Below are 25,486 nucleotides of genomic sequence, written 5' to 3' on the forward strand. Positions count from 1 at the left end.
CCCAGATCAATGTGTAAATGTCATTTATCTGTGCTTACCAGCAAGGTAAAAAAAAAAAAAAAAAAAAAAACCCAGATCCTGTGCTGATCAAAGCGTGAACAAATAGATGATGAGAGAGGGAAACATACAATGCAGAGCTCATCTGTGTCACTGCTCACCCCCTTGTGTGTCTCACAGTGGAGCAGACGCTTTTCTAGTTTCACATTTTCTAATTCCCAGGCATGAGATGGTCAGGGATCCTTACGTAATACTCACTACATGATGGCTTTATACAAATAAGCCTTAAACTGGGGATGAAGTATTGGCATGAAAGTGCAAACAGCTCTAGCAACACGGCAACATCGTTTCTCATCTTCAAGCAAACACTGACGACCTTCCTTCAGACACAAGCCTGTACATGCAGCCCGAGTATCCTTCTCTGAGGAGCAGCCATCACATACTCACAATACTAGTGCAGGTGCGGAGGAATATTAGTTGTAAGTCTACAGCATGTAGCAATTAAAAGTCCAATTCTATTCCAGCAAATAGATGTGACCTTATCTACATTGAAAGGAGGCCGAGGGGATTGTTGGTTGAAGCAGCTCCACTTGTTCCAGACAAGACCATTTGTAATCTAATCAATGACTTTAAGCGTGGTGGGCTTGCACTTATTGACACTTCATTAAGTTTTGTTGTGTCAGACATGTTGAACCCACCGTGGCAAAGTACTCTGAATGGCGCTTTGACCCAGGTCGGATTCATTCAGAGTAAAAGAAAAGCAGCGTTCATCAACAGCACAGCCGTGAGCCAATTATGACGCAAACCGCAGCAGCAGAGGGGTCCTGCTTTCTACAACCAATAGCTCCCGTCTGTACAGAACAACTGCTAAATATTATGTAGATTCATTACAAACTGTTAAGAAAATGTGAAGCAATTAAATAAATATGATACTTTCATAGGAGGACATCAACATGTTGGAAAAATGTCCATAACTGTACTTAACCACAGATTTTATTCTGCCTCTACGTCCATTTTTCCAGCCAGAAAAACATCTAAATCCTCAATGAAATGAACACCTTCCCTCAGACTGGGGTTTCACCTGCCGGCCAGCTCAGCTAGCCTTAAAACAATGGGCTCCGATTTTCACCACTCAACAAAAAAAAAAAAAAAAAGGCACCAAAATCTCACAACCACTTCCTGTCAGTGAATCCTTAAAAGAAATCTGCTTTGACACGGCTGCCGCACAGTAATTCTGATGAGTTACGTCAATATGCGATGCTGATATAATCACTCCTGATGAATCGTTTTACAGCGCAGTAACTGCAGTTGTTTTACGGAGTGGCACAGCTACACCCACAACTTTTTGCATCACTGACACCTACAGTCATCTTGGTGAACTGCAAACTATCTCGCCCTTCGACAAAGATTTTGTTGCTGCAGAGGGAACAGAGCTGCATGGAACGATGGAATTAAAAAAAAAAAAATAAAACAAAGAAAAATGTAGGACAACAAAATCTCCAGTGTAAAATTGGCTTCAGAAAAACTCGTCAATTCTTCTGTCCTCCACCTCTTTCTAAGCTACTCTCTGGTCAGTCTGCTAAGTTTATATGACTGAGGTAGGTTCTCTTTAGCTAAGGACAAAATAAAAATGGAAAGCATCACACATTGAGGCCAGTATTGTGTTCTGCCCTTTTATAATTAAAAAGGATAAATTCCTGAAAAAACCCTTTCAAGCTTTGAATTCATTCTCTTAACAAAGAAATAAACACAATGGGAGGTTTCAAATTTGCATCACACTCCAGATATCTCTGCCTTGTCCTCCCCGCAAAATTTCCATGCTCTTCTTTTCCGTTAGTTGTTTTTGACCTGTCACCAAAAACTACTGAGGAGCCTCCATTTTCAACTTGCCTGTTCATCACGGATGTGACAAAAATCAGAGACGCACACATCGAACGCCCATGGCTAAAAGAGCCTGTAGTTCCAAGTCAAATACAAAGAGAGATGAGGTGGTAGAGAGGAAATAGTCTGGAGAGAGAGGAGGAAGGGGGGGTCGTGGTGGTGGAGGTGGTGGTGGTGGGGTGCACGATCCATTCAGTCTTGTAAGTAGAGGCAGGACGGTACGGATATTCACTGCAAGGTGACGGCCAAAAAGAGTTGAGAGTTGCTTCCAGTGGTGTACAGTACAAAGAGGAATCCTAATCACTCTAGATTGAAGATTCATTAACAGTGCATGTTTGAGTGTGTGTTTGTTTTGACTGGATATAAACCAGAGCTGCTAAAAGGCTTTGACGTTTGGGCGTAAGGGATGGGGGAGGGTTGTTGCATCTAGTGGATTACTGTGTTCCTGTCCTCAAGTTTTTAGCCCCCTGCCTCTCTGTCTCTGTGTGTGTGTCAGTCTATGAGGGGACAGAGCTGCGGGGTCAGTAGGCAGTGACCAGGTCCTTGTCGTAGTTGTATCGGCCCCTCTTCGGGGCGGGACTGTCGGCGCTGTCCTCAGTGTCCTCACTGTCTCCTCCTGCCCCGCCCCCTTCCTCCTCAGAGGAGGAGTCAAGAGTCAGATCTACCACCGCACCTCCTCCCGGCGCCACAGCAGCTCCTCCTGTGACTCCCGCCATCCCCACAGAACTGCTTCCAGAATGGATGGCCGGTGAGTGACCGTTTGCCTCAGGAATGCCTGCGGACATAAAGCACGTTTTAAAATTGGTTACAAAAAGATTTACACTGGCAAACTCATAAACAACAGGGGCCGGTTGCACCAACTGGTCTTAAGCTAAGTCGGTCGTAACTTGGCGTTCAAAGTCCGACCTAATAGTTACGCCGGTTGTACCAACAGGGCTTCAACAGACTTCTTCTCACTGAGACCGGGCGTAAATCTCACACCTAGTCAGGAGCAGGTGTAAGGTCATAATCAAGCTGCGCTCATGAGCTCTAGAGCACAGAGAGCGCAACTTTATTATGGCACGTCTCATCCACCGTCTGTATACGAGCGGGCATTTAGACGGGAGAGGGTAATTAGGGACAGAAGCAATTGGACATAGCCTATATAATGACGAGGAGCTCATTGAGAGGTTTCAATTCGGTAGGAGAGATCACCACCAGCCTTCCCACCAGGCAGGGGAATCCTCCCCAAATACGTCAACAATGATGTCACTGTAAATTGAGGTTTTCGGGGAGGACCCCCGCCAGTTGGATGATTTTTTTTTTGGAGGAGATGTATTTTTTTTTTTGCCTTGCTGAGAAGATCTTTCCACTTCTTCCTCATGTCAGCCTGTGTATGAAGGCAGCCAGAGTCTGAACACGTATTGATGTGCCCCGTTATCTCTGCCCATACCGACTGTTTTTTCTTATTTGTGATACGTCTCTGTGCCCGCTGTACAGCTTGATTAATTTTCTAATTTCAGTGTCGGTAAAGTTTTTCATTGATCCTTAATGTTTTCTTCAAATCTTAAACTGTAAATAAACTGTCAACACAGATGAGAGGAGCTGTCAACTGTCAATTGTCATCTGTCAAGCACACGGGGTGATTCAGCGGCGCATCATTTAACATCACCGCGCTCCTCTAGGCAGGCCACGTGGGGCATTCCGGGGGCATTCACATGGACACGCACAGCTAAAACCAGCGTAGCTAAAACCAGGTGTAAGCCCTGTTGGTGCAACCAGCGTAAGTCCACTCCTTAAGACTGGTCTTAACAAAAACCGTCTTAGGAGTTACGACCAGGTGTAGTAAAGACCAGTTGGTGCAACCGGCCCCAGGGGTGGGGGAAGTACACATTTCTTTGATATAAATTATTAAAACTGCAAATACAAATTAAACTTATCAGAACAAGAAAAGCAGTTGCTGTTTTAGCCCACTAAATAAATAAGGTAATAAAAAAAGATTGAAGTGAGACGAACAGACTGAAAACATCATGTTTTTAGATAAATCAAATGTTGACAATTATGTTTATGTCCTTTGGGGACATTATTTGCAGCTGAAAGAGATATTAAATCATGAGATGTTATTGCAATAGTCAGCATCTCTCAAAACCAGGACTGTCAAACATCATGCTTAATTGCTGAATTTCAACATCTCATTGTAATTAAAGGCGCTGTGTGTAAGAATGTGGCCAAAACGGTTACTGCACTCAAATTCAAAATACCGCCACGAGTCATGTCTGCCCCCCCTCCCCTACAGATTCGAGGTTGCTGGACAGCAGCACGCTGGAAACTGATTTGTTTGCCCACAGGCGGCTGCCGTGGCAGGGCTGCGTCACCGCGTCCTCGATCTTCGGTTTTCCAGCAGACCGTTCGAGCAAGTCCGGCTTCTATGCTGCTAACACTGCTGGCGGGATACAGCTGAGGAGGAGCCGGCTGCTAATGCTATGTACTGGGACACTGCTAATGCTGCTTGCCGTGCTGCTGTAGCTCAGTCGTAACTGTAACTGATGCTGAGACTCTACTGACTGCGTGACTGGTAGACGGCGCTGGGTGGCGCAACAGGCCAAAACACAAATTCAAAACATAAACATGATTGGCAGACTGTAAAAATGTTTTTTAAATACGAATATTCTGGCTGTACTGTTGTTGTCGGTAAGGTCAGTATGTTATATGAACATTATTCTTTAGTCTCTGTGACATATTAGGAAGATTTTATGACTATTTGCTTTAGATTTCTTACATATAGCTCCTTTAATGCCATTTTTAAAAATCACATTTTTCAAAACTTTATAATTTTGCATTTCTAAACAGTTTTGACATCAATTGCAACTGTTACCAGAGTGTCTTGATCGGAAATCAAATTAATGTATGGTTTGATGCTTTTTAAATAAAGAGTGGTGCCAGTCAGAGTCTGACAAATAATTATACAATAGAAAGAAAGTAGCTCTGTGAAACCAGAGGCCACAAAACAATACAACTCACACAAATCATTTTATATATCAGCAAAAAACAGTGTTGCACAAACAGAAAATACCTCAGTTGAGTTCATAAGGTGTATTCAATCAGCAAACAAAGCAATCTAGGTGTGTGTGTGTGTGAGTGTGTGTGTGTGTGTGTGTGTGTGAAAAATTGTCCCACATCTCAAAAGTTCAGTCCACTGAATCTGTTTTTTGTTTTCCCAACAACCCTTCACAGTTCAGTCCCTGCACAGTTTTTAACCACCAAAAGAAAATACAACTTACGAGTCTGCTCCGGGTTTTACAGCAGATTCCCACAAAATAAATATATATAAAACACGAAATGATTTACAATATATACACCTGGTAATCGCAGTACTGCCGACCAGTTGGGTTTGCAGCGTTGGAATTAACTCTTAAAAAAAATGCAACTCCTGGAGAAACTTCAGTGGTGAAAAACATACAACGGTTTGGTTGAATGGACTAAACCCAGACCTACATCGTGCTCTGATGCTAAAGGTAAAGCTGGCGAACTCCTCTTTACTTACCAACAGCAGCGGCAGCTCTAAGAAACACTAGTTTTTTCTCTGCAGGTGTTTATTACTTGTGATTTGTCAACTGAACCCTGTGGGAGTTTTTTAAAGTGGAATGAACCATTGACGAATCTCAGTGGTGTCTTATTTTCAATCTCTGCAGCATCAGGAAGCAAACAGCCACTGCGGCGGTTTGACTAGGGAACATGGAAGGGACAAAAATAGCAGCACGTGATAAATGCGATAATAGTAACGCCTTATGATTAGACCTTAATTGCATTGTGATTAACGCGTTAATGCTGACAGCCCTACTCCAAACATTTAAAGTCACAATAATACTGTATCATGATAAAATCGTACTGTGGGGCCTGACAGGGTTTAACACTTACATATATCAACAACAGGATACTCTGGTGTGTTGCTGCGCTCTCTTTCCCTGTCCCTCTCCTTGTCATCTCTGATGGGTCGCCAGGAGCCGTCAGTTAAGTACTCAATCTCCTCGATGTCCTCACTCGTCTCCTTCAGAATCTCAGATAGCAGCCTGAAATACACACTGCAGGTTAGAGCTGCCTCACAAAACAGATGTCACACCAGGCAAAGGAAGAGAATACTCCGTTTAAACTTGACTGCAGGAGCCTAGCACAGGGTTCCTGCACATTTTCATGGACGAAATCTCAAAACTTTTCCCGACATATCAAGGACTCAACAAAATTTCCATGACCGTTCAGAAGGCATTACATGAATATTGATTCATCTCAAAAATGCAATACAATTTAGAAGTAGTAGTGGGGTATAGCATAGGTATGGAAACTTTTGGATTCATGACCACACATTTTAATACACAGAGCGAGAGACAGTGCAGGGAGAAAAAGCACAGGAGTGTAAATTAAATATCACACATCAGCGCATATTAGAGCTACTTTACATCAACAGCTCGATGTAAAGTTACGTTACATGGAGGGTTATCCAAGGACGATTACTGCAACACTTATGCTCATGACACACAACAAAATTCCATGTCTTTTCCAGGTTTTCCATGAGTGCGTGAACCCTGCTTGCAAAGGTATGCAAGGCTCCAAATTCTTTTCTGGAGTCTGTAGATCATATCTGTCTTTTGCCACCTTGATGACCATATCGCTATAGTCTTGACCATTTTCATTAAATTGCAATATTTCATTCAAGTTACACTCAATGATGAAAATCAACAAAATAAGCTTGGACTTTTAGCTGTTTATCAACTTAAAATTGTACTCATTCTGTTTATTTCTCAGCCTCAAATAAACACTATAAAACCTGACAACATTCGGTAATTAGGCTGCTGAAATCGAAACCTACGAAGATGAGTTTAAGAAGGTACTTTCACCGAAGCTTTAATTTAAGGAATGCAAATACACCTCAAAGCCAAATTGTAACACAATGCTTTCAGTCTTTGTCAGAGTCAGGGAGTGTCCTTGAGAGCTGCTCAGAATTTGCAGGAGACTACACGCCCAAATGTTTAAGGATGAAAGTGCTTTGAATATCTTTTAATAGCACTGACTGCAGGTTAATTTGTTGTTTTTGCTGCTATTCTGTTGGTGATAAAATACCAAAAATAAAAGAATAAATGTGTGTGTATGTGATTACAGATATACATTTGGCACCTACAGACTTATACATATGATGACGATTCAAATGGCTGTAGTTGTCGAGAGAGTAACTGATGGTAGTGAGGAAAATAAAAAGGAAAAGACAGACGTGTTGAGCCCTCTTGAGCCCGATGATTACAGGGTTCTTTAAACTATAGCCTTGTTACATCAAGTAGATCAAAGCGTCAACAAACAAGCCAATTTACCGGATCAAAAGTTTCGGAATACGACCTGACAGCAGGTGTAGAGAACAAATCACAACTGATCACCGACCTCTCATGCCATGTAAAACATTCAGAGCTTTTAAAATGAAAATACAGTAGGGTTGGTGCATGGTTCAACTTGCATCCAGGGTCCTGAAAAGGCCCAAACATCTGTGCAGCTGAATAATTTCCCCCAAGCTGGCACCGACACACAGACTGCTAGAATTACACAAACATATAAATTTTCTGAATTAATTGAGAAGAAGATGGTGCTGCTGTGGTGGGACAAGTCAAAGCACGCTTCTGTCTCCTTACCCATCGATAGTGAGCAGCTCAAACGGAGCGGGCTTGTCGCAGACGGGGCAAGTCCATGTGGGCTTCTTCTCGTTCATCTGCAGGAAGAAGACTGCGTCGAAACACTGAAGATGGGCACAAGTTAGAACTCGACATGGCACTCCAAGCCGCATCTTCACCAACTGTGGGAGAGGGAGGGAAGGAGCATGTTAAAGTCAAGCTTCACAGCAGGACAAAAATTATGAAACTGGCCTCTGCCACTGCAGAATAACTGAAACATAACGACCCTTTTTTATCAATCTAACGTGCAAACCAGAAATTATCCAATGATGGGGTTCGTGTGATTCATGAAATGTTCGTATCTCATTGATCATAGCGTAACACTCATCACCCTCCACAATATAGTCTCGGTTTAGAGGCATCGTCCCTTGGGTTTACGACACTGAGAGACTTAATACCGCCAAGAGGAGACATTTCTCTGAGCTAGAAATGGAAACGCTGACATCCGAGGTCCACTTTAACCACTTGGCTCTATTTGGCAGCCTGAAAAGTGGCGTCAAAGGTAGTTGGAAAAACGCAGTATGGAACGAAACAGGGGTGCAGTGGACAGTCGAACTCAAGGATGGAATATTTAATTCATACAAATGTTGATCTTCTGTGGCAACACTTCTACATAGTTTTGCTTTATGTACAAAGATTCAGTCTGTTTGGATTGATATCTGAAGCATAATGTCTGAGGTCATGAACACTATGATCAAGCCACAGCCTCTGCTCATTATTCTTGGAATATCTGAGACCTTCAGAAAGCTAAACGCGACACAGCAACGTTTTCTCTCTAATTGCCTCATAACGACAAAGAAATTAATTCTCATTCTATGGAAAAGTACAACTGTCCCTTCCTCTGAGATGTGGCTAGAGGATTTAACCAACACACTCCATTTGGAAAGGATAAGATGTGCCCTGAAAGGCTTATATTTAATAAAACCTGGAAACCCCTCATATCATATCTAGCAACTGCAAATCTAGCACAACAGTCCAACCCCAGCACACACTGTACTATAACTGAAATGACTGAAGAGTGATGGGTCTCTGTGGGTGGAGGGAGGTGGGAGGAGCATGTGATTGTAAAGTTCAGAAAAATGAGCCTTAAATGTAGATGTTGATTATATGTGGAACCTATCTGCTCAATGAAAGATATTTGGAAAAATTCATTCAACTGGACTGTTGCAGGGCTCAGAGTTTAGCACACTATGGAGCTAGAGCGGAGTCTACTGCTGACCAGCTCCACACAACTCCCTCGCCATTAGATCAGGAGGACGAGGGAGAGATGAATGAATCAGACTTCCGCTACATTGATTTGGAAATGACAAAGGTTTAACCACTGATATCCGAACACACATCTCTGTCTACTTCTCTCAAAATTGCTCTTTTAGCTACTACAGCCCACAAACAGTGAAGAGCAGTTTTATACGACTGGTGTGGCTGGCTGGTCCACCAAAACTCATTTGATTGAACTTTTGCAAACGCCCCTGAGTGCAGGATGAGTCATCAAACATATGAAACCATTTTATGGTTTTAAAGCAAGATGAAAAATCTGGGATTCTGATGTAAAAATACTCTCATACTGACTTTTTAAAAATATAGTTGGCACATAACAAGAGATAAATCATGAATTGATGCTGGATTAAAACCAGGAACACACATTTTTTTATGTGTGACATGTTAGATATCATCATGAAGGTGTACTCACTGGACAGATGAGAGAAACTCGGAGGCCTGTGGTGGCAATTTCACTCTCTGGGTCAAAGCGTAGTTTGTCTTGGACTATAAAAAAGTAGACAAGATGGGACAAGATATCAGGTATTGTTGTAATAGTTTCTCACAGTGAAATTAAACACGAAATACAGTCCCTAGTATTGTTTCCATTTTAAAAGTTGCATTTGCAAATCAAATTTAGGCAGAGTATAAAAAGTAACACTTACTGCGTTCACGACAGCGTTCTGCACTCTCAACAGAGCAGAGCTTGAGTTGGCTGAAGAGGTCTGCTGCGGTGAAAACCCTCACTAAATACACTGCCACAGAGTAACGCTGAAAACACACAGATTCACAGGATTTGAGCACTTACTTCAAAAATCTAAAATAGAGCACACACAAAGTAAATCTACAAAAGCATAAAGTTAACACACAAGATTTATCAAGGTTTAAGAAATCTATGTGGATTCACTGTTCTTCTTATGTTAGAAGAAGAATTAAAAGGCAAATCTACCCTCTGGAACTCCCCTGATTATATAACTGTATTTAATCTGAGATATCTTCTTACATTATATGGGCCAATTACAAAAGTCACACATCTTAGGAAAAACCTAACACAGCAAATTCTTTCCATTAATGAATGTTTACTATCTCTTGGATCTCTGGTATAGCTCCCCAAACACTGGGAGTACATTAGACAAATGTTTTAAGCTTCAGTACAAATATTCCTCTATGCTTAACAAAACCTTAGAATTTGATGGACTGAAATCCCCACACCCTCCACTTGCAGGCCAACCGCAAGGTTACAGACTCGCATTGATTAAGTGCGAGCAATCAATTCTGTATCCCCATGTTCCACTTCAAACAAACTAAAAAACGGTTGGTTTGCCTCTAAAATCAGCAACATTTCTCATGTGCAACACATTTATAAACTGCTGTTGGTTTAAAGCTGCAGTATTTTGATCATGTTGTAGATAAAAGGAGGCTGTCAAAATACTGTTCAAGCCTTCATGCCAGAACATGACTGAAATGACACCAGCATTTCCGTCAGTCCACCAGGCCAGGAAGATTTCAACGTCTCGGACAAACGGGACGTCTGTTTATTGAACAGACTCACATGCACAATAATGCAATTGTAAAAAAGCTCTATACCAGTGGTTCCCAACTGGTGGGTCGCTGTCCAAAAGTGGATTGCGGGTCCATTGTGAATGGTCAGCAGGTGACTTGGGAATGTGTCGAATTTGTAACAAAACACACTTTATTTTTAAGTACAGTGAATTTATGGCACAGAGCTTTAAGGCCATGTTTACACAAAAACGATCCACTGAAAACGGAATCGTTTCTCATTTTCATTAGGAAAAAAGTTCTGCATTCAGGTGATAACGTTTTGATAACAATCGCCGTGCACACAGATCTTCGAAAATGACCAAAAATGCTGTACTATACATGCCAGGGCAGTAGTTGGCAGTGTGACTTTGTAATGAAACAACACTCGCACAGGCGCTTCCTTCTACAGAGCGGTAATGAATAAACAAACAAAATGGCAACCACACGAACGTTTGTGGTTGCTACAGTAAATCTACACTTTGCTGGAGAAGCATTGATAAATTCAACAGGGTGAGCAGCACAACCAGAGCTCTGGAGTCCGCCATTGTTGTTGTGATGGTCGACTTTCTCCCGCAGGCCTAGTGACTAGAACCGTAATGCGCATGTGTGAAAAGTCTCTCAGAGGAACTGCATATTGCAAGTTCATATGACAATGGAGGCGGTACCCAAAAAATGCACTCTGGAACCCGTTTTCAAAAAGTTGCATTTTCAGGCATCCAAAACGCAGCTGTTGTGTAAACAATCTGCCAAAATGCGACTAAAGTTGATCGTTTTCAGTTGAAATCGTTGTCATATGTCGTATCAGTCTTTGACTGATGACTGAAGAGACACCATCGATCCCAGTAAAAAACATAATACAAAAAAGCTAAATTAAAGTTTTGATGCAGGCTATATAACACAGAGCTACCCTGCTGTCTGACCACTTTGACCAGCTATTGTGTTTCAGGCATTTCCAAAACTCTTGCATAAATAACAGTATCAATGTACAAGGGGAATGACATACAAACCCCCCTTTTCTTACCGTTTGTTTTTGAGCTTTGATGATGCACATCTGACTGATTTACACAAGAGCTCTACAGAAGATGGTACTAACAGAACTAACAGAGCATTTATCAGCTTTCCAGCTGCTTATCTGGATCAAGACCATAGTTAAAGTTGTTCAGCTCTTAGCCCTCAGGAGACTTCTTTTGAGTTATACCACGCTCAACTGCACGGGGCTCATGAAACACAAGAAGCAAGATCTGCGTGTCCCATCTTGTAACACCACAACCCTGAGCTACAACAAAATATGATCTTCAGCATCAGACTCTGACCTTGCCAAAGTTCCCCCAGGTGACGGTGACTCTGTTGGTGACATTGGAGAGATGCAACCAGGGAGTGATGTTTACAGGACGACAAGGACGACGGGGCTCGACACCAGGCTTATTAGAGGGGTAATAGCCCTGTAAACACACAGACACACACAAATACCACAGAATTACGTCAGTTATCCAATATATTATCATAATCAAATTCAGTAACTTGTTGACATGGCAGCCATTAGAATTCCCTCTGAAGGAATTAGATGCAGTTTAAAGGACTAATTAGTTGATGCCCTCTTGATTGTGTTGTTAGTTTTTGAACTGGGGGGCACAAAATTAGAAAAGTGAACAGACAACACACTGTTTGCTTGTAAAGAGTTAAATTGGAAGTAGGAGCTCACATCTCCTGAGCACTGAGCTCAGAGCAAGTTGCACATGGACGTTAGATGACAATCACTCCTATGGTGTTTATGTATCCTCCTCTGTGTATCTAATTAATTACTTTTGTATATCTAAAACATACCAACCGAGACCACTCCAATATGTAAGGGATATTTCACCCACAAACAATCATTTATATATCATCCTGTGTTTCGCTGAGTTCGTGAAGAAAACTCTTGCATGCCTCCACGGTAAACAAAAACCCCAAAATGGAACTTTCATATACAAGTAGCGTGCATTTGAACTCTTGTCATGCATTTCTAAGCTGAGTTCAAACAAATACGCTTGCTGCACGATATTCATATGCAGAGTGTTTAAAATAGTAAGGTTTTAAACGAGAAAGCATATGTTTGGTAAGCACAGAGAATATGACTGGATGAACACTTTGATTATACTGCACGAGTTGTGTGAGAGTTCATAAACCAATGTTTTAATATGGTTATGCTGTCGTTAAATGCGGACTCTATTTACTCCAATCCAAGAAGAGTTTTCTCAGTTCTTTCGTTCACCACGGAGGCATGCGAGAAAAACCTTTTTTCAAGATCTCAATGTAACACGACGTGAGTAACTGATATACAAATGATCGTTTTATGGGTGATGGTGTCCTTCAATACCTGATCAAATGCCACTGTTGCTGCATAGCTGATTTTGTGTGTCATGTGTGTCTGCACCGACTCAGGAAAGTTTTATTTTACCTCAGTACATGTTAAAAGTATGGGAGTGCCTTTGGTTCTATTCAGCACAGTTATCCAGCTGATCATAAGAAACCATTTTGTCCAGTAGTTAATAAACTGATTGATATATTTGTCATATCGTCAAAAATATTGTTATCGCAAAAATCCCCTGCAATATCGTGCTATTATTTATGGCCATATCGCCCACCCCTAGGGTGATATGGCCATAAATAATAGCACGATATTGCAGGGGATTTTTTTTTTTTGCAAGTCCGGGGCTGTTCCTAAAACATTCAGGACACCACAGTTTATTCCACACTACTGAAGCTGCTCCTCTTTCTGGAGCCACCGCAGAGTCTTTAATAATTTCGCTTTCCAAGTTGTTATTGTCGTGGGTATGACGTCAGTGTGTCAATAAGCCGAAATATTGCGAGTATCATGATATTAATTTTTCATACGATATTAACAATACACCAGATATATTGTGAATGAGATGACACAGCACACCCCTACTGATTGATCAATACAAAGACTCAGAGAAAAAGCCTGTCTCTCTCTATTTTAACTTAATTTACAACATTCAGTCGTACTGGGTGCACTTCTTCATCCATCTACTTGCTGCAGCTTTCTTACTGGGATTAAATAACATTTTGTTTTTTTAATCATTGGCCAACTTTTGGTGATTTATCAAGAAAACGTACGTAGTATTAAAACCACAATTTATCTGTCATCTGTGTATCAACATTTTCTTGTTGCTGCTACATAGTAATATGGTCAAACTGTGAACTTTCTAAAAACACTTGCCACTGTTACTACATTTGATTTGAAGCTTGAACACAGAACACTTGAGTTTGTTTGTTAACAGCAACCTTTTAAATGCAAAACTACTAAATTCACATTTTTGTTTTCACATCACTGATTTCTGACTGTCGTCTTTCCAGTTTGATTTCTGACTTGAACACAACAATGCAACAGCAAACACTTGTCTTGGATGTTTTAGCTTCCCACCAGCACATGAACAGTTTGAACACTGAGACTGCCAGATGGAGAGTTTTCAACTGAAGTCTTGCCAGTGAGTTGATGCCTTCAGGCTGGATATCTAACGCTATCTGTACCTGGATGTTATTTTTCCTACATTATTCAACATCCTCCTGCATTAGGTCGGCTAATCCATCACTACCACATACATACATGGTGACATTAGTTTGGCCGTGACCAGGCAGAGTCTGCCAATGACACCCAAACTTGTGACTGTATTTAAAAACAAATAGCTTACAGGGGTGACAGGAGCAGAAGAACAGCCAAGCTGTAGACATATTTGTACTCTGAAGGTGTGGCGTGTCTCAGAGAAGTCAATCAACTCACCGGCACATGACAGTAGGACTGGTTGACTTTGACAGCAATGTTTGGAGGATACTGGTCCTCCTGGACACCAATGGAGTCTGTGTAACAGATTCTGCAACAGAGAGTGATACAAGACAGAAAGGTTGGTATCATAACGTACTGTTAAGTCAATCAGCATGACTAAATCTGTATCTGTATGACTGTACAGATAAATTAATCCAATATTATATTTTAAAAGTAGATTATAAAGTAAAATGTCAAGTGCTCATGCATGGTAAAACATTTTTCCATTTTCCCCTTAAGCATCTGTGCAAAAAAAAATCAGGTTGAAAGCACAGTCACTGGCAAAACCAGCACATTCCAAGCAAAAGCATTGTGAAATATTTATTTAGCTTCAACAGGAGTTAGTAGGAACTTACCTAAGAACCACTTGGATTGATCTGATTCCGGGACGAAGCTCACTAAGAAAACAAAAGGTCACAAATTACAGGGAGGATTAGTTACAGAGTTTGTAATGATGCAGATCTGAGGGGAATTTTTTTATTTTCTTACCTTGCATTTCTGATCTGGTCTGCCTGGTTCGGTGTTAATTCAAATAAGCATTGACTGTCCTGCAGTTTTTCATTGTTCTGGGCAACTGTAAACACATGGAGAGAAGATCCATCACAAAAAGACATAACATTTCTACCAAACAAATTTAGATTCAAGAACACAGAAACATCAAACTGTAAACACGCACTTAGCTCTGTTGGTGGCAACAGTGTCTCCAAAGTTTGGTAGAAGGGCAGTGGCACCAGCTTGACCTCTGTGGGGATTGGTTTGGAAATGCCGTTGAGGTAGTCTGCGCCCTGAGAGGTGGCATTGGGGGAGGGGCTGAGGGATGAGTAGGCAACTGGGACGCCCTCTGGACGCCGCGCCGCAAGCCAGCCAGATGTTTTGGGGAAGCGCGACTCGTAGAGCTGCCTGACATTCTTCAGAAGCTCCGGGCTGTATTCGGTCTGCACTAGCCTCAGCGCACGCCCCACCAGGTCCTGTTTCAGCCCACTTTTGCTGCGGCCCATCGAGGCCAGCAGCGTCTGCAGGTCTGAGACCCGGAAACTTTTGACCATGTTCTACAAGGAGGACAAGAGAAAACCATGAGATACAAAGTACAGTGACAGAGAAGTCTGTAAACAGGGAGAGTTTGATGCCATGAACTTAAAAGTCCAGATTCAATTTGAGAGCCAAGTTTGACCCCAAGGCATAATGATAATTGATTTAAATGCAAAAACATCTACCACAGTGTGAAGGAATTTGGATTTCTTCTACTTCTGACTTTTTCAAGCATTTCAAGTTGAAGTTTTTCTGAAACTATTCAGTATGATTTTCTATGCTATCAGTTGCTGTGAGTAAATATCAATGTAACCCAAGATGGAAAATACAATTCAGTATATCAGTGCTAACATTCTGTGAATTGCTCCAGTAATGTGTTGGAGCTGCAATGATTAGTCATAGTAATTGATTAGTCAGTCGACAGAGAGTAAACTGGCAGCTACTTTGATAATCAAATAATTGTTTTAGTAATATTGTAAGCAAAATAAATAAATAATTTGCTCATTTCAGGTTTCTTAATTGTAAGAATCTGGTGCTTTTCTCTGTCATACATGATAATAAACTTATGAGCTTTGGATATTTTGGACTGTTGGTCAGATAAAACATAGTATTTGAAGATGTCACCATGGGCTCTGGGAAATTACATGGGGCATGTTTCATTGTTTTCTGACATTTTCCTGACAAAACAATTAACTGATTAAACAAGAAAATAATGAGCAGATCAATCAATCATGAAAATTATCATTACTGCATCCCTATAATGTCTCAAGTTCTTAAACATATCTGCCGGAAAAGAAGGAAAAAAAAAGTCCAAATGAAGCGAATAATTCAGTCCTGAAACACCACTGCTAAATTTTTTGACACTCTACACATTCATTCACTTATTTAACTTACATGCAGCACTTAACATGACATAACAGCGTCTCAAACTATTTGATTCCTGCTAAAATTAGCTTCCTTCCTTAGTCACTTTAATCCCACAGAGGCTTGAACCTGCCTCGTAATTAGCTGAATACAGTAGGAAGACACGCCGCTCCTTGTTCTGACCCCTCGCATAGTGTTGTCATTTTCATCACCCTGTTCCTCAGCAAATTTTGGTGCCATTAAACAAACCCTGAATGTGCAGCAGCCGCAGTGAACATGCATTTCACTCACACACACACACCGAAACTACACTGATAACAAGGCCAAGCTGGTTAAAAAAAACCCTGCAAAGTAAAGGCATAGCCACCTCAGACTGTGTTGAGTTTAAGGATATATATCAAAGTATTTAAGAGGAATCACACAACTATAAAATGTGTGGTTGACCCTGCACTCCGGATGTTTATTTAGAGAGACACGTATAGTCGGTGTTGCGCAATGTCTACATGTAAACCAAAGTCTGTTTACAGTCCCATACACTTTCAGTGTAAACTGTGCACTTTAATTACAACATGTTCCAAAACTGAAGGACAATATGTTTATAAATCAATTCCCAAATATGCACTGTTATGCACATCTCATTTACAGCAACTGCTGGTCGTTTACAAGTGCTCGTTTCTGCAGCAGTGACAACTTAGCATTGAGCGGGAAAAACACAATAAAAAGCAAACATGTTTACACTTTGACTGCAGTGAATTTAAGTGTAATCGACGCGAATGAAAGTCAATCAAACATTGGCACCAAGGTTTAACTCACTCGCCATTGTGGGTCCACATTTACATTAGCTACACCAAACGTGTACAATACTGACAAAAAAATAAGCGTCAACTATCGCAACACAGGCCACATAAGGCTAAACAAACGTCAGGATGTTTACACATTGGGTAGCAGCAAAGCAAAGTATGTGAAGTTGCCTGTAGGGGGAAAACACGTAATGTTGTTGTTGCTGGAAAAACCTGAGCCGTGCATCATGCTTTAGCTTTGTCTGACATTGTTAGGTTGAGCATCAGCAGCACGACTGCTTTGTGTCTAAATTAAACCTGCACAACAACACGTCTGTCCGTTAGGCTTCTGATGGACGTACTGTGCAAAAAATGCAGCCATAAAACCAGTAACGGTGCAATTTCTTTAGCCTCACTTGAACAATATAGCCTGCGCTAACCGTCTGGCTAGCTCCTCCACAGACTGGGCTGTCGGCATTCAATCACGGCAACTGGACATTTTGACAGGTGCACAGCTTTTCAAACCAGCCGGCTAACGACAAAGATACGTCGTTGTGAGGCAAATAACGTTAAATAGCAACGCGCCGGAAAGCGAGCTTGCAGCAAACCCCCGAGTGTTTTCATGGTCACATCATTCATTTTCAGTGTCTCCCCTTTGAGCCAGCGTGATGCTAGCTAAACCAACGCACTTGCCCTGTTAACACAACCAGCGGGCTAGCTACGTTAGCAGCACAGGCTAGCTGGTTTCGTCGTGAATGTAATACGCCACATTTGTATGAGTACAGACTTCTAACCGTGTTCACGCAAAGCCCCCGGTTCCCCCACAACCAGGCTGTGTTTCACACCCACACTCCCGCGCACCTCTCCACACCAAACCAAAGCTAACTGAGCTCTACTTGCCATCGCTTCCACCAGTTCGGCCGCCATCTTCGTGCAGCAGTACCGCGAGAGTCGACGACGGAGTCTCTCTCGCCAATGAAACGCCGAGCCATCGCTGATAGACGATTAGCATCAGCCAATCACAGAGCTGCTTCACAAGCTGGGCGGGACTAGTGCGATTTAAAGTTGCAGTGCAAGTTTATAAAAACACTAAGAAACAGGTCTGATTTCCAAAACAGGCCTCAATGTCCGTCAATGCCACCACGTGTTAAAGCATTCCGATACTCATTATATTGCGGTTTAATAGTACCGAGATATTGCGAACACGGGTCTTAAAAACGGTTTAAAATCAACGTGGGTAAAAAGCACGGGGTGTCAAGTGGACTGGGTCGCATGGTGCGTTCAAATCCCGTCCGAGCAAATTACTCCGCTCCGTGTCCTGCGGCCAGCCGTGAGCTGTGGTGCTTTGTCTAAGGTATGTTCATAATTGAATTAAGATGAGTAATTAACGAAATACACTCACACGTCAAAGTATAGATCCGCCACACTGTGTCCTAAACATCAACACAATACTCTGCGTCACTGTCAATTACGTCATGCTTTTAGTAAAATGGGAATAAGTTTCCTGAGGACATATTAATACTCCCTGTGCTGATCCAGCCCTGCTTTTCCAGGAGCTCCTCATATGTGGCAATGATTAGCCTCATGGAAACACAAAAATCAATTGAAGAAATTGCAGTATCATGTAATAACATGGTGTGTTTTGTTTGGGGTTTACTTTGGATGTGAAACGTCAATAAAACAATGCAGGAGCGCTGGTTTTACCTCTGCACTGCCTGATGGAAAATCTTATCAAGTAGTATGATTTCTAAATAAAATATATAGGATATAGGGATTATATGATTCGGTTATGTTCTGTCTATATTTACTTCACAGTTACAGAACCTAAAACGTCTTTCTCTACAATACCAGCTGTTATGTTCTTACAGTTCTAATATTAGTCCATATTTTTTATTAACACAACAAAAACCTATACATATGGATGAATATTGCTTATACAATACAAAAGCTTGTGAATGTAAAGGCAGCATTGCATCTTTGGTTGTGCATGTGTTACATGTTGCATTATTTAAACAGAAGAGGGCAATATGCTCCATGATTTGACCTGGCTGCCATTTAATTCATTATCTCACTATAGCTACAGGACCAAGCAGATCTATGCAGATGCTGAACGATAACTGTGATCTGCACTAATGTGGTGACAGCTGAGGTGAAATGGTGTAGGCCAATATCTATATTCTATTACTAATTTCTGCAGCTCCTCCGTTAACAAATCTAGCAGTATAAACTCAAGCACACAGACGCTGTTATAACTAGACCTTTATTTGTTTCAGGTCATAAAATATAGATATACTGTACACTAATGATTTTCCATTTGATGTATTCTAACACTGTAACTGTAAAAATGACATTTTGCATTTAGATATTTCATACTCTAAAAAGTGTGACAGTTTTACTGAAGTGCGACAAGATACAGAATATGTATGCGATGATGAAAACATTTTAAAACGTTTTATATGACTCTGATTTTACTAATGGGGAACCTAAAACCACATTCTGGGTAAATAAGGATTCAGGTGGTTAAATAAAATCATGTTTTAAGGTGGATTAGGTGTTTTAGTAAACTTCATAGTTGGTCAAAAATACTTACAGATACTTGGATATTCTTCACTGTAAAATGTCAGTAGCATTAAATGAGTGTCAGGATAAAATCCAGAATTTATGTCAGCATTAAAAGTGTAACTGACAGGATGTTTGACCTGCATATCATAACTTAAACAAGTCAACGGGAATTCAGAAGAAAAAAATCATAGAAAAATGCAACATAAATTCATTATTGACATTAAAGTATCATTCAATTCAATTCCTTTTATTGTCATTGTAAATAAATACAATGGAATTCAGTGCACAGAATACAACAGAACTCATTATGAAAGTAATAAATGAATAATAAAGGAGAGGATAAGATATCATACATTCATACACTTAACATCCACACTACACAAGCAGTGCCAACATATGCCATGAATTACAGAGTGCTGTGCTGCTGCCTGTACAAGCGCCACCATGTTGTTATCAAAATCAAAACACAAATTATAACATTTTAAAAGTTTAAATAAACACAAAGATACAGTTAGTAGAAGAGTCATAATATATCATTAGAGAACACTGGTCAATAACTGTTCCCCCAAACTGAGGGACGTGCACTCTGGGAAATAATCTATAGCCAGTAAAATATTCACAACACAATAAAGACTACAAGATAATACAAAACAATTTAGTAGTACAGAGGTATTTCAGTTTTGATCTCTGAGATGGATCTTAATAGACATATGATACTTTTTTTTTTTTAAAAAGTATATTTATTAAACAGACTTCAGAGCAAGTAATAGACAGTACAGGTACTCATTGCTAAGCAGAAGTCTGACTTTTTTTGGAGTGTCCTATTTTTCAACACACAAACAACACCTCACAAACCAATCATCCTGAAATCACCCTCCCAACCACCTTCCCAAATGTCCTAGTAGGTACAAATCACACTTACTTTTTTGAGTGCTAGAAGAGTAAAAAGAGAATAAATAAATAAAATAAGAAATAAATACAATAGAAATAGATAAATAAAATGTTAAAAAATAAAAACGAGGGGATAAAAAGATTTACTAAGCAATTAATTGTCTGTCTAAGTTAGCGAGTTGATATAAGAGAAAAAGGGGTCCCAAGTTTTGTGGAATCTCTTCACAGATCCTCTGACTGTGTACTTGATATTTTCTAGGTGGAGAAAAGACATTAAATCCTTAAACCAAGAAGTTGTGCGAGGGGGGTCAGGGCTCTTCCACTGTAACAATATGCACCATTTGGCTATGAGGGAGGCAAACGCAACAAAATCAGCTTGGTGTTTAGTTAACCTGCCTTCAAGAGGAGACACACCAAAGATAGCAGTCATATAAGATAATTTGATTGATCTGATTTGATCTGATTTCACCTTATTGTGTTTCTTGTGTGCCAGGTCATCAGCTGTTTCACATAAATACACATAAATAAAACAGCTGACCAAACAACAACACCATAATATTAACGCCCCAAATCCCATCAGACATGTTTGACCCAGGTTGCACTGAGGCTACTGAGAAGCAAATGAGTTCCTTAACCTGCTGCGAGCCTATTGTATTTATTGAACTCTGTGACAAGCAGAAAAGAACCAAATTAGTTATATTAAGTTTACTAATTTGTAGATGATAAACTTAAACATTTCCAATGGCTAATAACAAAATAAGTTTCTCTTTTTTTTAAAAACTTTTTTATACTACAAATTTTACACCAAAAACAACAACAGGAAACAAATAAGGTATGAAACAGAACTTTAACAGTAAGGCATCATCCTAATAACAGCTGCTATGACAGGGCAATACAGTGAGCACTTTTCCAAGGTTCATAATAAATTATAAGAAATGTTACCTCTATAAATATTGTGAGACTAAAGGAAAGAAAGAGCACATTGCTATGTTGCATTCAAGGGATTAAGACAGGTAGACTTCTGTAGCCTTATTCCCTCTGGAAATGTCATAAACTGTCCTCATATCTTATCAGAAGTTGAATATGTACCCTTTATTGTAGAGGTAAGTTTTTCTAGGGACATTCCAGTAAGCCAGGTTTGCAAATTTGGTCTCATAGTGGATTTCCAGAACCTGGCTATGGTGTGTAAAATAAGTTTCTTCTATAACAATATTTTCGAAGAACTGGAATAAAGGTAACAAGACACACAAATTAAACACATGACATGTCAACATTTAAATGTGTAATTCACAGTGTGTTTCACATGTATATTATAATATAGCTATTCTACTGTATTTCAGCTATAACCATTTACAAAAACTGTGGCGTAAATGCATTGTTGGCATTAAAACATTGTCACAATCAAAGTACAAATTATCATATTTAACAAGTAAAAATCCACAATAAAACAAAACATCCTCAGTTTAGGATTTTGTGTTACTTCTTAGTCTGGAACTCTGGAACGTCAATTATGCAACCTTCATTTTATCTTTTTCTTTTATGTATGTTATTCAATAGGGGAGGCTTCTAACCTCTCCTGCACAATATTTCAACTTTTAATTTCTTTTTCCTGCATTTTCTATACATGTATGTGCTAATAAACTAGACTAAACTAAACTAGACTACTGTAATCCAGCTAAAACCCATAGAATTAAAAACTGTAACATGAATTCATCATTGGCATTAAAACATAATCACTATTAAAGCACAAATCATGAAACTTCAGAAGTAAAGTTTAATTAAACACAAAGAAAAAATCAGTAGTAGAGTCCTCACACATTATAGAGACCAGTAGTCAATAACTGTTCCCTCAAATTGAAGGAAATGTTCGGTCTGAAAATAAACCATAATTAGCCAGTAAAATATTTATTACACAATTAAAGGTTATAAAATAATACAATACAATTTCAAGTGCAGAGTATTTCAGTTTTGATCTTTGAGATGGATCTTAAAAGATATCTAGGATTGCATTTGCTGACCTCACTCACTGTTTTATAGATTAAATCTTAAACATCTCCACTGGCTAATAACATATAAGTATAATAATAGTTGCTATGAATTGGAATAAAGGTCACAGGATACACAAATTAAAAACAGGTGAGTCTGATTTTTCAGTCGTGTACTGTTCTGTTGCTTATCAGTGGCTGCGCAGTACATTTGTGCTCTCTCCAGAAAAGGAGACTCGACTGTGTTTTGTCTCCAAAACATTAAACATTGACCCATTAATTACTGCTCTATGGTAATTGAAGTAATTCTTTGGACGCATCCCCATGGACAAAACAACTTTAACAGGATAACAGTGGCATCTAAAAGGCCTTTGATTGTGCAGCATCCATCCTCTGCACACCACGTCTTACTAAATCTTGAGTGTTTAATCTCCCGTAATTACAAAGATTTGCTTGGGTTAATAAAAATAATCCGTCTCAATTGAGACCCCCCACTTGGACCACCCCTGTGCCTTCTTTGCCCCTTTCTGTGAGGGATAAATTCACAGTCATATAAATAGAGACACCTTCGTAACTGTGAAGCACAACTCTTTGTTTCAGGAGCAAAAAAGGCAGCTGGATTCTGAAAAAGTGGATTTGATCGTCAGGTTTATCAGAGAGGCAAAAACTTTTTAACAAAATTTGTTGCTGTACAAATTAGCTGTGTTTAATCTCACAGGCTGACGTCAGTTCCACAAGTTGAGAGTGTGTCGCTCGTGAGCGCGTCAAGGTTAACAACAGTTGAGAGGCTCATCTTTATCTGTGATCTTGTCAACAGTAAGACTTGAGCGATAGAGGCGAGGGGCATTGAGGCGTTCAGTTTATGAAGGGTCCTGCACTTTCCAAGAAAACAGCCATGCTGTGAAACTCAAACACAGAAATCTGAGAGGACTTCTGGGAGACAGACTTTTCATTTAACACCTGATACTTACTCAACAGTCAGTTTGGAGCCAATTAAACCTCTGTAATGAGTCTGAGATATCTCAATTCAGAGATGACAATGGAGGACAGGAGCAGCCGCACCGGCAGCGGCAGAGAAAGGCTGGGACTGAGCTTCACTATTGACTACCTTCTGTTCAATAAAGGAGTCAAAGGTTCTAAAGAAGAAGCGACAGGAAGTCGTACGGCAGAGCAGACAGCGAGCAACATGCTAAATCATCAGAATCCTAAACCCGAAGAGGTGGGGATTCGCTCAGAGGTGCAGGAGAAGCGGCTACAGAGGTCAGAGGCAAAGGCTGAAGAGAGGAAAGTCAAAGAAGAGGAGGGGGATGAAGTGCAACAAGAGGAGGGGGCGGAGGAAGTGACCACCACCACCACCACCACCACGTCGACCAGCAGCAGTCCGGAGAAGTCTGCGGACAAACCCAACCAGTCGTACATTGCGCTTATCTCCAAGGCAATCCTGGCGTCAGAGCAGAAGAAACTGCTGCTGTGTGACATTTACCAGTGGATCATGGACCACTACCCTTACTTCAAGAGTAAGGTACGTTCACGTCAATGTTCTTGTGTTATTCTGTTTACCCGGCGAGCAGAGATCAACAAAGATGGCACTGTAAGGACACAATAGTTCTTGATGAATTCAGAAAGTCTGGTGATAATGTGAAGCTACGATCCAGGGGATCTGTGTCTGTGGGACTGTTTTGAAATTAATCCTGTAAGGCGTACATGACACAGATCACGAGAGCGTGTATTTTCTTCAGTCGCTGAAAATTAATGCGGCAGCCATTTTCACAAGTGAACCGACCTACTTGGCACACGTAATCTGTCTGAGTGGTTAGGCAATTAGGTGCTCGCGGGGACACTAGATGATCTTGTTGTTGGCGAATTCGCAAATAAAGTAATCCTGTTGCTAGGTTGCAAACCGCCTCTGCCTTTACCAGGTGCAACAACAGATTGGACGTAGCCTAGTGGATTAAACTTGATCACTGGTTTGATGTGCTAAAAAGGTAACTCAGGGTGTCGTGTCTTACTGCGATCATATACGGTCTTGACACGCTATGGTGCATTCTGCCAACAACAGGACAAGGTGACATCCTGAGGAGGATCAGTGATACTTAGCTGCCACCTATGTTAATTTCCCAATTGGGGACAACCATTGTTTAACTCTTACTTAGCGCTGAGCGTTTGTTTCTGGCTTAACCGTTTTGTTTTTCTCTCTCCAACAGGATAAAAACTGGAGGAACAGCGTGCGTCACAACTTGTCCCTGAATGACTGCTTCATCAAAGCAGGCCGCAGTGACAATGGTAAAGGCCACTTCTGGGCGATTCACCCTACGAACTTCCAGGACTTTTCTAACGGGGACTACCACTGCCGGAGGGCCCGGCGGAGGGTACGCAGGGTGGCAGGACAGCTCCCCCTTTCCTCCCTGAGCTCGCCCTACCACCCAGCCTTCGTCCGGTCACACAGAACGACCTACTGGTGCTGCCCCCAAGCCCAAACGCTCCCTCTGTCCTGCCTGGCACCAAGACTCTACTGGCCATGGTCCAGTGTGCAGCCACAAGTGGGGTTCCACCCGAGCCTGCACGCCTCTGTACCCTGAGAGTGTTGTACTTTTGACGTACAAACAATCTGGCCCTGAATTATTGCTGGGTAAAGGAGAGATTTTAGTCTTATTTGCTAATGAATTTGTCATTAGGTGATGTTGACGTCGAAGTGGACAATGTCACGTTAAACTCTGCAAACCAAAGCGATTTTAGGGTGTTCGATGATGACATGTATGAATCTGTTATTTGTATTCTCAGTGTTTTTAGAATAACAAAAACTCACAATGTTTTGTTATAATCTCATTAAATCATATTGAATTCAACACCTTGTGATGTTTTTACTCCTCAGTTGTGATTTGTGTGTGTTAATGTGTGTTAATGTGTGTGCGATTGCCCGAGCAAGCAGATAGTTCTAAAAGTGAGCCCAATGCTGCAACACCACCCGGTGTTAGATGCTAATTAGTTAAAGCTGTCGGGATGCAAAATCTTGTGCCTTAAGAGACTAAAATTGGGCTTGCCAAAGCCGACTCCCAAGGATACGAGGCCAGATAATCTGAGCAATCCCAAATAGTTTCAAGAAATAGGAAGCTTATCACACAGTGTAATCCATAACCAACCGCTGCTGCAGAAAGAGGGGGGACCACGGGAGGTCAGGGATGAGGG

At 40.8% G+C, this 25,486-nt stretch overlaps 2 protein-coding genes across 2 annotated transcripts; one reads left to right on the plus strand and one right to left on the minus strand.

The window, feature by feature from the left end:
• Positions 1-2,021: 2,021 nt before the first annotated feature.
• Positions 2,022-17,819, minus strand: pias4a (protein inhibitor of activated STAT, 4a). The gene is made up of 11 exons (XM_033622367.2): positions 17,763-17,819; positions 14,867-15,239; positions 14,680-14,764; positions 14,547-14,588; positions 14,149-14,239; positions 11,681-11,809; positions 9,491-9,596; positions 9,259-9,332; positions 7,530-7,690; positions 5,776-5,927; positions 2,022-2,653 (listed from the first exon to the last, which is right to left on the minus strand). The coding sequence occupies exons 1-11, from the start codon at positions 17,787-17,789 to the stop codon at positions 2,400-2,402; spliced, it is 1,494 nt and encodes a 497-aa protein (XP_033478258.1). The 5' UTR covers positions 17,790-17,819; the 3' UTR covers positions 2,022-2,399.
• A 5,487-nt stretch (positions 17,820-23,306) lies between these two features.
• foxq2 (forkhead box Q2) lies at positions 23,307-25,129 on the plus strand. Its single transcript, XM_033620656.2, has 2 exons — positions 23,307-23,822; positions 24,505-25,129. The coding sequence occupies exons 1-2, from the start codon at positions 23,307-23,309 to the stop codon at positions 24,877-24,879; spliced, it is 891 nt and encodes a 296-aa protein (XP_033476547.2). The 3' UTR covers positions 24,880-25,129.
• Positions 25,130-25,486: the final 357 nt, after the last annotated feature.

Source organism: Epinephelus lanceolatus, chromosome 6 (assembly GCF_041903045.1).
Source record: "Epinephelus lanceolatus isolate andai-2023 chromosome 6, ASM4190304v1, whole genome shotgun sequence".
Taxonomy (NCBI): Eukaryota; Metazoa; Chordata; class Actinopteri; order Perciformes; family Serranidae; genus Epinephelus; species Epinephelus lanceolatus.

Coding starts and splice junctions, on each gene's coding strand:
- pias4a (XM_033622367.2), bottom strand. CDS start 17,789: ATGGCGGCCGAACTGGTGGAAGCGATG. Junction 9,333..9,490: donor AGAACGCTGTCGTGAACGCA/GTAAGTGTTACT, acceptor ACTTTTTTATAG/TCCAAGACAAACTACGCTTT. Junction 2,654..5,775: donor GTATCCTGTTGTTGATATAT/GTAAGTGTTAAA, acceptor TTATGTCCGCAG/GCATTCCTGAGGCAAACGGT.
- foxq2 (XM_033620656.2), top strand. CDS start 23,307: ATGAGTCTGAGATATCTCAATTCAGAGATGACAATGGAGGACAGGAGC. Junction 23,823..24,504: donor ACCCTTACTTCAAGAGTAAG/GTACGTTCACGT, acceptor TCTCTCCAACAG/GATAAAAACTGGAGGAACAG.